The sequence below is a fragment of the Schistocerca nitens genome, chromosome 2, assembly GCF_023898315.1.
Source record: "Schistocerca nitens isolate TAMUIC-IGC-003100 chromosome 2, iqSchNite1.1, whole genome shotgun sequence".
NCBI lineage: Eukaryota > Metazoa > Arthropoda > Insecta > Orthoptera > Acrididae > Schistocerca > Schistocerca nitens.
The window spans coordinates 103,973,307-103,989,071 of NC_064615.1; the positions used below are offsets into that span (position 1 = coordinate 103,973,307).

The 15,765-nt window shown below is 39.4% G+C and overlaps 1 protein-coding gene across 3 annotated transcripts in view; it reads left to right on the forward strand.

Moving 5' to 3' along the window:
• Window positions 1-15,765, forward strand: part of LOC126235777 (endoplasmic reticulum-Golgi intermediate compartment protein 2) — a 93,061-nt gene that overhangs the window by 71,259 nt on the left and 6,037 nt on the right. For all 3 annotated transcript variants that reach the window (XM_049944580.1, XM_049944579.1, XM_049944581.1), the window contains exon 6: window positions 11,588-11,848. In XM_049944580.1, coding sequence (XP_049800537.1) covers window positions 11,588-11,848 — 261 coding nt within the window. The remainder of the gene's footprint in view (window positions 1-11,587; window positions 11,849-15,765) is intronic.

Here is a 15,765-nt window from a genome sequence, read left to right on the forward strand (position 1 = left end):
GGAGACATGGCTTAGCCACAGCCTGGGGGTTGTTTCCAGAATGAGATTTTCACTCTGCAGCGGAGTGTGCGCTGATATGAAACTGATATGAAAAGGCAAAGGTCCCGAGTTCGAGTCTCGGTCGGGCACACAGTTTTAATCTGCCAGGAAGTTTCGTATCAGCGCACACTCCGCTGCAGAGTGAAAATCTCATTCTGGAAACAACCCCCAGGCTGTGGCTAAGCCATGTCTCCGCAATATCCTTTCTTTCAGGAGTGCTAGTTCTGCAAGGTTCGCAGGAGAGCTTCTGTAAAGTTTGGAAGGTAAGAGACGAGGTACTGGCGGAAGTAAAGCTGTGAGTACCGGGCGTGAGTCGTGCTTCGATAGCTCAGGTGGTAGAGCTCTTGCCCGCGAAAGGCAAAGGTCCCGAGTTCGAGTCTCGGTCGGGCACACAGTTTTAATCTGCCAGGAAGTTTCGTATCAGCGCACACTCCACTGCAGAGTGAAAATCTCATTCTGGAAACAACCCCCAGGCTGTGGCTAAGCCATGTCTCCGCAATATCCTTTCTTTCAGGAGTGCTAGTTCTGCAAGGTTCGCAGGAGAGCTTCTGTAAAGTTTGGAAGGTAGGAGACGAGGTACTGGCGGAAGTAAAGCTGTGAGTACCGGGCGTGAGTCGTGCTTCGGTAGCTCAGGTGGTAGAGCTCTTGCCCGCGAAAGGCAAAGGCCCCGAGTTCGAGTCTCGGTCGGGCACACAGTTTTAATCTGCCAGGAAGTTTCATATCAGCGCACACTCGGCTGCAGAGTGAAAATCTCATTCTGCATGAACAATGTTTAAATTTTGTATAAACCAGTAATTAAAGGAAACAACAAGTTTACTGTTACCAGTCACTGTTTATTTATCTCCATGACGCATTTCAATGGTTTAAACCTCTATCATCAGGTGGATTTACATTTGTTAGTATGGTGTGTGTGTGTGTGTGTGTGTGTGTGTGTGTGTTGATTTTTGGAGGAACTTGTGGCAATGTCTAGTGGAGAAACAAAACACTATATTGGAGCTTGGTTTTCAGTTTCTTTCGACAAAAAATGTTTTGTCAAAAGAAACCATGCTCCGAAATAGTGTTTTGTTTCTCCACTAGACAGTGCCACAAGTTCCTCCAAAAAAAAATTGTAACACAACACACACACACACAGATGTCATACTAACAAATGTAAATCCAGCTGGTGATGGAGGTTTTAACCTTTGAAACGCATTGCAGAGATAAATAAACAGTGACTGGTAACAGTAAACTTGTTGTTTCATTTAACGTCAATAACAGTCACAGTAAAGCCTAACCTAAAATGTTCGCATTTAAAGATAAACCAGTAAAATACTCAAAAACAGTGAATGTTATATACAAAAGCCAAATGAGATTTATGGTCAATCCACAGAAGATTTTTTTTTTTTTTTTGGAAGATTTTATAAGAAAAGCCTTCAGTAACCACCGTGACAAAATCATAATACAAGGGCTGTTCAAAAAGTATCCAACTTTTATTTATAAAACAGTCTTTATTCAGATACAGTTGTTGGACGCTAGCATGTTCAGAAATCTCCTTGAGCTTCTACACATCTCTCCCAATGCTGCTGTCACTGCTGGAAGCATTGCTGGAAAGTCTCTTTTGGTATAGTGTGTAGCTACTCTATCAAAATTCTGCTTATTTTCTTCCCTATTCTGAAATATGGTCCCTTTCAGAGTCTCTTCCAGTTTAAGGGAAAGCCAGAAGTCACTTGATTCTAGGTCAGGGGAATGGAGGGGTCAGTAAACCATAGTCATGTCGTGTTTGACCAAAAAGCTCTAAATTAATTGAGAACTGTGTGCAGGTGCATTATCTTAGTGGAGGTGCCAACTGCCCGCTGTCCACAAGACCATCCGTTTGCATCTCACTGCCTCATGAAAGTGATGCAGAACCTCTTGGTAGTACTCATTATTGACATTAGTTCCTTCTGGGGGGGTTATTGATGAAGGACCACAGCATTGGAGTCAAAGAAGATGGTCAGTCATGACTTTCACATTGCTGCAGATATGCCTAACTTTCTTGGGTCTCTGGGAGGATGGATGCTTCCATTGTGACGACTGAAACATTGCTTCTAGGTTGTACCCATAAACCCAGGACTCATCTTCTGTGGTCACTGTGTTAAGAAAGTTAAGACTACTGTTCATAGTATCCTGCATACCCTGTGTGGTCTCTGAATGAAGTTGCCTCTGCTCAGTTGTTAGCAACTTTGGCATAAATTTTGCTGAAGTCAAAATGTTCCATTAAAATGGAATGAATAAATCCAGTACTAATTTAACCTTGTTTGCATGTTCTGATCAAGATTAATCAATCCTGCATCACCAGGATCCTTACTTGATCAATAACAACCTTATTTGTGGATGTTGAGGGCCTCCTTGACGTACTTTGCTGTTCACTGATGAGCGGCCATCTTTGAATTGGTTGTATCACTCCCTTATCTGTATGGTACCCATTTCTCCACCCCCAAACACTTGTCGAATCTTGCAGATTGTTTGAACTTGAGAATCGCCAAGCTTAAAACAAAATTTGATGCACTAATGTTTTTTTCCATTTTTTCTGTCATTTTGCCAACAACACAAAATCTGGCGACTACCACTTACAGGTGTTCACTTGTGAATGCCTAGCCAGCGACTGTTTGTTTCCACAGGCATGAAAAAAAATCAGGTATGTACACTATGTATGCCTACAAATATAGAGAGCAGCCGTGCCGCAGTACCATTGTTGTTTTCGGTAATAAAAAAAGGTCAGATACTTTCTGAACAGCCGACGTACAGCACTCTCCCGAAACCTTAGGATGCTTCACAATTATTTTAAGGTTGCTAGTGGCACAGCCACCAATGTTCAGACTTCTGTAAATGACACAGAGCCAAAATAAGCATAGCAAAATGAAAACCGAAATGCTGAATTCTGGTTTCAAATGTCACCCAGTATTCCTAACACTCAATTAATGTTCCAATGTAAAGATGAATTACATTGTAATAAATACTGGTCTTATTGGGAAGAGATAAAATTGCTAAAATTAAACAAGGCTGCAGGGCCTAGTGCTGTCCACCTCAAATTTTACACACACACACAAAACACACACACAAAACACACACACGCACAGAACACACACACACACACACACACACACACTGGGAAATGTGAGTGCAGGCATACTCATCATCAGGTTTCCAGTTGAAGATATCTGACCATCACAAGGGAGCATTGCCATATTATGCAATAAGCAAATTATAACCCCTTCAAATCTGTGTCTGCCATATGACAAGAAGTTACGGAGTCCCTGCAATATTCTGAGTTATCCTATACCATTGGTCAGAGACTAGCAGCAGCCGGACTAGGCATTTATCATCTGATGTGTATGCTGCCATTAACACCACAGCCTGAAAACAAGTATGAACAGCTGATGAATGCTATTGCATTGTGTTCAGTGATGAATCTTGATTCTGCACTACCCAGTGACTGTCATCAGCGCGTATTGCGGTGACCTAGGGAGAGGTCTCAATTTTCTAGTGTTTGAAGAAGCTCAACATAGTTACTACTGGTGTAATGGTGTGAGAGCCATCAGCTATGAGTTCAGGTCACGGCTAGCAGTGATTAAAGGAACTCTGACAGCAAAACGGCACATCAAAGACATCCTGAGTCCTCATATTTTACCTTTCTTGCAGTAATATCATATCATGATATCATTTTTCAATGTGACAATGCTCATCTGCACATGGCACATGTCTCCATGAACTGTCATGGTCAACAAGATCCTCAGATAAGTCCCACATGTGGGACCTGGTTGAATGTGAACTCTGTCCCAGTGCCAGTATCTGGGATACCAAGGATGAGTTACAACATTTGTGGGCCAGCTTGTCTGAGGGGAGGACCCAGTGGCTTTATGAAACCCTTCCCAACTGGATCAGTGCATGTGGCTGGGACACAAGGGGTACAATGTCATACTGATAGTGGGCTCATATTGGTGATAATGGGCTCATATTGCCAACTTCTTTGTGCCTCTGAACTTTTTATGTGAAAACTCTTAAAATTTGTTAAATATAAAAAATGTTATTAATAATCTACATCTTTGTTCTTTATGTCTGTATAATTACTTCTCAGCATAGTCACCCAGGTGATGAACACTTTTCTCCCAATGACAGACCAGTTTGAAACTGGAGGATATGACACCCAGAGGGGTAAAATGAAATTTTCTAAGGAGTAAAAAAGAAAGGGTTCAGTCGTGTTTGGGTCTTGAAACTGAAATATTTTCTAAAGATCATTATTATTATGATCACTATTTTGTAAATAGTGATTACACAAGTTACCAATAATTACATTTTTATTTCAACTGTAATTTAATGTGTATATTGAGCAAGTAGTAAAGGAAACAAAAGAAACAAACTTTCAGGTTTGCCGATGAATTGTAATTCTGTCAGAACATTGTAATTCTGTCATAGACAGCGAAGGATCTGGAAGAGCAGTTGAATGGAATGGATAGTGCCTTGAAAGGAGGATATAAGATGAACATCAACAGAAGCAAAACGATGATAATGGAGTGTAGCGAATTAAATCAGGTGATGCTGAGGGAATTAGGTAGGGAAACAACACACTTAAAGTAGTAGATGAGTTTTGCTATTTGGGGAGCAAAATAACTGATGATGGTCGCAGTAGAGAGGATATAAAATGCCGACTGGCTATGGCAAGCAAAACATTTCTGAAGAAGAGAAATTTCTTAACATTGAGCCGAGATTTAAGTGTAAGGAAGTCTTTTCTGAAAGTAATTGTATGGAGTGTAGCCATGTATGGAAGTGAAACATGGACGATAAATAGTTTAGACAAGAAGAGAATAGAAGCTTTCAAAATGTGGTGCTACAGAAGAATGCTGAAGATTAGATGGGTAGATCATGTAACTAATGAGGAGGTACTGAATAGAATTGGGGAGAGGAGGAATTTGTGGCACAACTGGACTAGAAGAAGGGATCACTTGGTAGGACATGCTCTAAGGCATCAAGGGATCACCAATTTAGTATTGGAGGGCAGTGTGGAGGGTAAAAATCGTAGAGAAAGACCAAGAGATGAATACACTAAGCAGATTGAGAAGGGTGTAGGTTGCAGTAGTTACTTGGAGATGAAGAAGCTTGCACAGGATAGAGTAGCATGGAGAGCTGCATCAAGCCAATCTTTGGACTGAAGACCACAACAGCAACAACAACGTTTCGAATACTAGAAGTAACACATGAGAAAATGTGGTGGAGCTTACAGCTTGTGAAACGAATATATAAATCATCTTCCTTATTCCTCACATACTGCACATATACTTTGTATCGTCCACCTGTGGCAGTAAAATTGATACATACACTATGTTATCAAAAGTATCTGGACACATGGTTGAAAATGACTTACAAGTTCGTGGTGCCCTACATCGGTAATGTTGGAATTTGATATGGTGTTGGCCCACCCTTAGCCTTGATGGCAGCTTCCACTCTCGCAGGCAGACGTTCAATCAGGTGCTGGAAGGTTTCTTGGGGAATTGCAGCCCATTCTTCATGAAGTGCTGCACTGAGATGAGGCATTGATGTTGGTTGGTGAGGCCTGGTATGAGGTCGCTGTTTCAAAACATTCCAAAAGTGTTCTATAGGATTCATGTCAGATCTCTGTGCAGGCCATTCCATTACAGGGATGTTATTGTCATGTAACCACTATGTCACAGGCTGTGCCTTATAAACAGGTGCTCCATTGTGTTGAAAGATGCAATCACCATTCCCAAATTGCTCTTCAAAAGTGGGAAGCAAGAAGGTGCTTAAAACATCAATTTAGGCCTGTGTTGTGATAGTGCCACACAAAACAACAAGGGATGCAAGCCCCCTCCATGAAAAACCTGACCACACCATAACACACGGCCTCCGAATTTGACTATTGGCACTACACGCGCTGGCAGATTATGTTCACCGAGCATCCGCCATACCCACACCCTGCCATCGGATTGCCACATTGTGTACTGTGATTCATCACTCCACCCAGTGTTTTCCCACTGTTCAATTGTCCAATGTTTACTCTCGTCACACCAAGCCAGGCATCGTTTGGCATTTACCGGTGTGGTATGTGGCTTTTGAGCAGCTGCTCGACCATGAAATCCAAGTTTTTTCATCTTCCGCGTAACTGTCACAGTAATTGAAGTGGATCCTGATGCAGTTTGGAATTTCTGTGTGATGGTCTGGATAGATGTCTGCCTATTACACATGACGACCCTCTTCAATTGTCGGCGATCTCTGCCCGTCAATAGACAAGGTCGGCCTGTATATTTTTGTGCTGTGCGTGTCCCTTCACGTTTCCAATTCACTATTACATCAGAAACAGTGGGCCGAGGGATGTTTCGGAGTGTGGAAATCTCACTTACAGACGTATGACAAAGTCATACCCAATCATGTGACCACGTTCGAAGTTAGAGTTCCGCGAAGCATCCCATTCTGCTCTCTCACGATGTCTAATGACTACTGAGGTCACTGATATGGTGTACCTGGCAGTAGGTCACAGCACGATTCACCTAATATGAAAAATGTGTGTTTTTGGAGGTGTCCAGATACTTTTGATCACATAGTGTATATGTTTAAATATTTCATGAAAATTTCTTCTCCAAGTTGTATGTACTTCCCACAATAAACCAGAAACTGCCTCATTATTCACTTTGCTAGAATAAATGATGTAATTGAGATCACAACGTGGCTGTAATTATGTAATGGCTTCTTCATTGCTGTGCGGCAGTGATCAGAACAAAGAATTGGCAGCATAAAGTCTTCCAGTTTCTACCATTTCAGGGCTAAGGAGTACAGGAATCTAATGGTACACAATCAGTAGGCATAATGTACACTCTTTGACTTGGTTGATTTTTAAAATAGGGTTGCAGGGTGTGAGTGAAGCAAGTGACACTAGGGAGAGGAGTGGTACAGAGGAAGCACGTTTTGTAATAAGTGTCTACCATCAATGTGGATAGTTAGCTTTCTTTTATGAGGAGGAGGAGGAGGAGGAGGAAGAGGAGGAGGAGTTGTATGTAGCACTTGCGATGCATTGATAATTACATCATCTTCCCATAGATATAAATAAAATGTTGTTAGAAGTAAGCAGTATCTATTGTCTCATTGACTCATTATTTTGCAGTTTAATAAGCCACCTACAAAAACAAAATATCATTAATCTTCTATCATCTAAAAAAATAAAAGTGTTCAAAGAAAAATTTCTTTCTTTCTAAAGTTTTGTTAGGTGCTAATGTTTTTGACAGTGTGTGTTGGGGGGGATACTAGCCAATATCTGATTGCACTAGGGATAACAGCCTCAGAAAGTTAAGGAACCACTGCTTTAAAATGTTTGACTTTGTTGACAGAGTGCCACAGTCTCACGTCTGCATGCATCACTTCATCACTATCAAAGTGAAGTCCTCGAAGGTGTTCTTTAAGTTTTGGAAACAAATGAAAATAGGATGGGGCTAAATTGGATTTGAGGATTATTGATGACAATGAACCAAAGACATTGGATTGTTGAAATGTTGGAGCATTTGTGTGTAGTCTGGCATTGTCATGCTGTAGGAGACGGTGCTCTGTGTGTGGACGGTCTCTTCAAATTCACAACTTGATTGCAGCATGCCGTTTCCACATACTAACAGTTACATTACAGACTGCCATGTTATATGCTACATTTCGGAGCCCTCATGTGGCAGAGAGCTGCAGATATGTAGCCATGAAAAATAAAGATTTAGAATGTTAATAATAATATTTGTCTTATTTAAAATGCTGTAAGAGTTTTCTCATAAAAAATTCAGAGGCATTACTTTTCAGAACAGCCTCATATATCAAGCATCAGTTCCAAAACATGTAGCTTGTGAAATTGTTTTAAAATTGTAGACATAATTTTAGATGGGTTTGTGAGGAGAGGAAAAAGCAAGGCCTGATTCACATGTAGACTGGCAGTAGATCCTGTCTACTTGTCTGCCTGACACAGTGTAAGCATCATTTTTGTGCCTTTTGGTTCATAGTAGAAATGACATGTAAAACTAACAAAAGCATAATATTTTGTGTGAGCAAAACAAATCACCTTTTATATGGGTAACTTCATTACGGATACTTATTGCTACATACTGTTTATCTTTGATATGAAACAATGGCTGCTACAGTATGTTTCATAGTTAAGATTAGCAGTGACCAGTTGTAAAATGCTGTCAGCCCAAAATCTTCTACCAGTTCAGAACTAGGGAGTACATGCCACAACGAAGTGTGCTCATAGTAGTACACTAGCTCTTATCAAAGAAAATACATTTGTGCAGTGGAAATTCTATAGGAAAGATAGATGTAATTTTGGGTGTGCTGTAGAGAAGTGTGATGGTCATACAGCTCATCTTATGTATTCATGATGTAGCAGTTAATATGTTAGTATGCAGAAAATAAGACTAGTGCAAAGATTGACAACTAGCTCTTAATGGAGAGAGATGTATGGTTGTATACTTTATGAATCGTAAAAAAGTGGTAGCTTTTGACCACATGAATAATAAGTTGCAGTTGGATTCAGTCACATCATATAAATGTAGGTGTATTCTAGATAAAAATTATATTTAAATGTCTTCGGGAAAATTTAATTATAAGATCATATAAATGTGTTATTCACATTAGGTCAGACTAACAGAAGACATCAAGTGAAATAAGAGCATCACAAATGCTCGCTGACTTATTTACCCCATGACAGAGTGTACAAGAAATGTCCTAAAAAACAAACTTATACACACTCAAAGAAGTTTGCATAATATATTGTGAAAACATAATTAAATAATGCCAGGCACTGATTTTATATGCAGAAATTACAAAATATTTTCATCACCCTACATATTGCTTCCATGTGACAGTAAAATTGAAGTAATAACATTGTGTGCAGAAGTGTAAAATCTGTCATTCTTCTCATGTTCCCCCAGTACATGTAATGATAAAAACTCTAATGTAAGTTTAATGTGTGTACTTTGATGTTCAGCAAAGTATAAATGTAGTTGCAGAAGTGTTAGAGATATAGGTAAATATTTTCTGTAGCGTAACTGAGGAAGCAGCAGCTTTTCTTCAAAATAATTTCTTTCCTGCTAATTTACTAGGTTACATGTGGTAGGCATCAACACAAGAAGTATTAAACAGTGTTGTTAACACTTTTTAAGCATTATGTTTCTAAGAGCTGGATCCCTTTTGCTAATATGTGTGCTGACTTGTTCCACATCCCTGAAGGTTCTCCTCTTTGGTGGAGTCTGTAAAATGCAAAGAATGGATCAGTTGACACACACACACACACACACACACACACACAGAGAGAGAGAGAGAGAGAGAGAGAGAGAGAGAGAGAGAGAGAGAGAGATTCTTAGCACTGCAAGTTTGGGACTACATTGTCTCACTATCAGATGTTATAAAACAAGGAAATCACTCAATAAATCACAATAGTACAGATACTGACAACCATATAAAAATATTTATATCATCCTGTAGTATAACATATCTCAAATCTTCTATGCCAGTAGTTCCCAACCTTTCTGATACTATTACCCCTGAATGCAATCAGATATTGGCTAGCAGCCACCCCACCATCAACAACATCAGAACCTAATCAAACATTAGAATGAAAAAGAATTTTCTTTGAACACTTTTATTTTTTTTTATGATGAAAGAATAATGATATTTAGGTTTTGTAGGTGCATTATTAAATCCCAAAATAATGAATCAATGAGACAATAGGTTCTGTTTAATTCTGACAACATTTTATTTATATTTATAAAAAGATGAAGTAATTGTCAATGTATTGTGAGTGCTATATACAACTCCTCCTCAGAAAAGAAAGCTAATTATTCTCATTGATGGTAGATATTACAAAATGTGTTTCCTCTGCACCAATCCTCTCCCTAGTGACACTTGCTTCATTCACAACCCTGCTACCACATCTTAAAATCAAGCAGGCCAAAGGGTGTACACTGTACCTACTGCTTCTGTACCACTGTTTTTATGGACTCTTTACCCCTGGACTGGTAAAAATTGGGTTTTATCCCTCAGAGGGTAATTACCCCAGGTTGGGAACCACTGTTCTATGCCATTAGGCACTGTTGGAAGTAAAAACCCAGTAGCAGACATGCATTGCCACACACAAAACTCTTTCTAGAACATCTCACATTGGTGTTTTGTACTCTCAAGGCACAGTTGTAAACCAAAGGCAGCTGCTTTTGCCTACCAAAGATAGTACTTTCCTGTAACACATATGTGACAGCCCCCAACAATGCTAATGCCTATCATAAAATCTATCCACATTACATATCAAGTATTAAAAAATTCTAAAAACAAATACTGTCCATGTGATGGAACATGTGCATCCATATAGAATGACCAATATAAAGTATAAAATTCAAGCTACTAATTCAGAGGGAGGGTATAAGATGAACATCAACAAAAGCAAAACGAGGATAATGGAGTGTAGTCGAATTAAGTCAGGTGATACTGAGGGAATTAGATTAGGAAATGAGACACTTAAGGTAGTAAAGGAGTTTTGCTATTTGGGGAGCAAAATAACTGATGATGGTCGAAGCAGAGGATATAAAATGTAGACTGGCAGTGGCAAGGAAAGCGTTTCTGAAGAAGAGAGATTTGTTAACATTGAGTATAGATTTAAGTGTGAGGAAGTCGTTTCTGAAAGTATTTGTATGGAGTGTAGCCATGTATGGAAGTGAAACATGGACGATAAATAGTTTGGACAAGAAGAGAATGGCAGCTTTCGAAATGTGGTGCTACAGAAGAATGCTGAAGATTAGATGGGTAGATCACATAACTAATGAGGAGGTATTGAATAGAAATGCGAAGAAGAGGAGTTTGTGGCACAACTTGACTAGAAGGGACCGGTTGGTAGGACATGTTCTGAGGCATCAAGAGATCACCAATTTAGCATTGGAGGGCAGCGTGGAGGGTAAAAATCGTAGAGGGAGACCAAGAGATGAATACACCAAGCAGATTCAGAAGGATGTAGGTTGCAGTAAGTACTGGGAGATGAAGAAGCTTGCACAGGATAGAGTAGCATGGAGAGCTGCATCAAACCAGTCTCAGGACTGAAGACAACAACAACAACAACAACAACAACAACAATACAGAGAAGTTGGTGGCTCCCATCCGTGGAGGATGACAATGCTTGCTGCTGGTATTTTCATTTTGACGGTGCCTAATAGCATAGAAGCTCTAAGGTGTTACACTACATGACAATATAAATAGTTTTATGTGGTTGCCAGTACATGTAATATTGTGATTTATTGATTAGTTTCATTGTTTTATAGTATTTGATAATTTGGTCCCAAAATATGTTGTGCTAAAAGTGTCACGTATTTGACACTTGGTGGTGTAACATTCTTAGTACCAATTTATGAGACAGTTGTAAGATGGTGTCACAACAGATACCCTGTTACCAGTTTTCAGCACTGCTACCTGTCTGGAATCTTGAAAGCTTTACATCGGCAGCAGGCCTATACACTGGGAAAGTTTACAGTCACACTTATTGTCTTTATTTTTTTCTTATTTGCAGATATGATGCTTTATCAATATTTTGTGGATGTTGTGCCCACTGATGTAGACACTTTCCTCAGAAGGATGACTACATATCAGTATTCTGTTAAAGACCATGAGAGACCAATCAATCACATGAAAGGTTCTCATGGTATCCCAGGAATCTTCTTCAAGTATGATATGAGTGCACTTAAAGTGAAAGTTATTCAAGAGAGAGATACGTTTGGACAGTTCATTGTTCGACTTTGTGCGTCTGTTGGTGGCATTTATACAACTTCTGGTAAGTTGTTTCACTAGCCTTATTATTGATGTTCCAAATATATATCAGCAGAATTATGGTATAAATACATAAGATAATTATTATGCTTTATACATGAACATATTGCGACTTAAAATTTGTAAATGACAATTTTTGTATTGGATACCAACTAAACATCTGCACCAGATATTAATCAGTACATTTATATACGAGTACAACTAACTGTTGAACCAACCATTTTACACTGAGACTTTTACATTGTGTCTACTTCCAACTCCTTATATTAAAATAATTGTATACAACTTTTGAAATGCTTTCATAGTATCAAAGTTAGAGGAAGTTAAAAAATAAGGAAGTGTACTCATAAATGGATAGGAAAAGAGCGAGGCAATTATATACTAGTTCCTTAAAGGATATGACAACAAGAAAATTTACTGTGTAATGTTTGATACACTAGGTGACAAAATTGTTAATGTTTTACACCCACTAAAATTTTGTGTACATAAATAAATTCAATTCTAAAGTATTAATGTGAGTGGATTCAAGTAAGATTCTGTGAATACTACAAATCATTTATTTTAACTTTGAAGCAATAAAAATGTACCACTTAGCAAAGCACAGGGTGTATGTTTGCAGCATAATGGATGATTCATTAAGTTTTGTGTATCCAACTTCTGTATGAGAGAAATTTGAGTTTATCAACAGTGGTTTATACACTTCGTCACATACCGAAAGATGGGTTGAGGAGTATAAGTGTAGACACTGTCTTTATCTGTATATCTTTTGACCATCTTCTGACTGAGCCTGCAGAGTGAAGCAGTGGATGTAGTCGCTTTTTCAACCTGTGTGCCATGCCTTGGCACATGCAGCTACAGAAGCTAACAGCTAAGAGATGTGTATTGGACAACAAAGAAGCAGGTCTTCTGACAGGCTGAAGAACAGATACTAAAATCAAATCAGTGACAGTGAAACAGGGATAAATTCAAGAGAGGATTGGTAAGATTATAAGATTTTTAAACTTGAAATGTTATCCTCAGTGATTGAATTGTTTGTGACATGCCTCTTTACCTGCTGAGTCTTAAAAGAATGAAGTAGATGCCAGAAGCTTGATGCTGACATAGCCACAGAATTGCCAGTATCGATATAATGTTCTGCCTCAAGCACTTCTATCAGACAGTAGAAGACAAATGTACCATTGATGTTCAACATCTTCCTCATGAACAATTGGAGTCATCATTGTTATGTATGATGAACCACACTCATAGGGGGAGCAATTAGTGTCATCTGTGTGCTGTATGAGAAGCCACACTCATATGGGAGCTTGTAAACTGCCACATTGCGGATGATCAAATCATCCATTGCAGAACAGAGAAGTGGTCCTGTCTTGGGTGAGATATGAAACATACCAGCTGGCCTTTGTATGTACGACGACTTCTATCACATGACAAGAAAGTCCAGGATGAAATAACAACAGAAATGAAAAAGATGGATTGCACAAGCACAGTTTACATATTAAAACAATAAAATATGACATAATGGAAAGTATTACTCTCATAGATGTTGAAACATGGACTTAAAATATGATGACGCATTTCTGTTTTACAACTTGTCCTAATATAATGGAGTCACAGTGGCATCATAATAAAATACAGAAAAAATCAGCTTAGCAACATTGCACATATTTAAAATGTGGTGTAAACTGCAGATTGCTACCCACTGCATAGAGGTGGTGTTGAGTCCCAGACAGGCACAACGAAAAAGACAGCTAAACATTTAAGCTTTTCGACAAAAAAGTCACTTTTACGCAATAGAAAAAAAAACACACACACACACTGCACATGACTACTGTCTCCAAGAGCTGGGGCCAAACTGCAGACTCTGACTGCGTCCAACATGTGCAGCAGTGTGCTTGGGTGTGTGGTGGGGGTAAGGAGGAGGCGTGAGGTGGGGAGGGGAAAGATGCTGTACTCCCTCTGTGAGGACTCTGTAGGAGGGATGGGAAGGATATTCCTCATTTCGGAGCAGAACGAGAGGTAATCGAAACTGTGGCGGAGGATGTGATTCAGTTTCTCCAGTTCTGAGTGGTACTGAGTCACCAGAGAAATGTGTCTTTGTGTGTGTACAGTGTGTATGTGTAAAGTAGTGAATGACTGTAGAAAGAAGACATGGGAGATCTGTTTCTGGACAAGGTGTCCTAACAGCAATTGGCTCATGGAATCACTTACCAAGACAGTTTTGCAGGGCAATTGCAGCCCCTCAGGACTGTTTTCTGTAATAGTATTTATAGCAACTGCCAGATTCACCATGCCATGAAGCCAAAAAAGCATAGGCCACGGCATTCTGAGGAAGATGAGAAACCTCCTACAATGATGTTTATCCCTCAGCTCAGGAACACATCAGTGAAAATTGGAAGAATACTTGCAAATATAACATCATGTGTGTATTGCCCCTACTTTCCAAGATTAAAGTTTTTTTTTTTTTTTGGGGGGGGGGGGGCGGGGGAGGGGGGGCTGTAAAGGACATCCTGGGACTCCAGAAAGCTGGAGTCTCTCACTTCCCATGTCAGTGGAAGAACGTTGTATAGAATAATCTGTCTGGGCAACACAAGAGCAGTGCAGATTTGTGTCATGGATAAAGAATAATCCACAAAATGAGCTTTTGCGAAATGTTCTAAAGCCGAGCATGCTCGAAACACAACAGCAGTGGGAAGATCTGCCCATTTGAAGACATAATTTCACACCAAATTGATGTGCCTCTTTCACATCAGTAATGTTCCTTTTCAGTGATGGTAGTACAATGACAAGACAGCAGCAGCTTGTATCCTGACTGTGCACCCCCTCCGTCTCCTACCTCACCAGTGGAGTTGCATCAAGGTACTGTTGGCTTCTGACAGACAGTGGGAAAGAAGGGGATATATAAATGGTGGTAAGCATCAGGACTAGCTGAAGCTGGCAGCAGTTCAGCTTGCCAAAATATCCCATATCCCACCATCTGGACAAACTCACCTGGCTGAAAACCTGGGAATGGTTCAGAAATACTGTTTATACGCAATAAGAACAGTAGTAGACCCAATATCGATCCCTGTAGTACACCTGTAGAGTTATTCTGTATTCAGATAATACTGTTTCATTGACCGTGCTCCCTGAGTTTAGTAATGCAATACTCTGCATCCTTTTAGTTAGATAGGATGAAAAGCAGTTTTATATAGAAGCTAATCCTGTAGGCTGTTCTTTTCAGCAATACTACATGCTCCAAAATTTGGGATGTCAGTGCTCTATGAAGATGGAGGCAGCTATTTACTTGCAGATGCAAATCCTTGTATACAGCTTGTGATACACTATATGTTCTACATCATTACAGTATAACAAAATGTCCAAAAATGGCAGCTAACCATCTTTAAGACTTCCATAGTATAGTTTCATGGATGCAAAGTGGTTGGTTCAAAAACACATGTAATAGTTCTTTGCCATAGACTACATGAATATACATCCAAAATACTGCAAATTTCAAACCTGTATAATACAGTGACCTTTCTTCAAGGCCCTGCATAAGTAAACGTGTAGCTAAGCATAACATGGACCTACCACAGTAATGTCAGTCTGTTGGCTAACTGAGCATGTCCTTACCACCACTTTAGGCCACAAATAGCAAGAGTCCACTTTTTAAAATTTTATTAACATATTTTGGGCATGACCCATCCTCAGAATATCAGAGAAAAACCTTATTATTAGAGTATCATGTCAAATGGTATGTATTGTAGCACTGTTGAGCACCAGTGCTACTGTAGATACATTTTGACATGATGCTCTGTATTAAGATTTTTGTCTGATATTCTGATGATCATGTCGGATGGTACCTATCATAAAATGTTGAGCACCAATGTTGTAATAGACACCATTTAACATAATACCCTGTATTAAGGTTTTTTTCCCTGATAT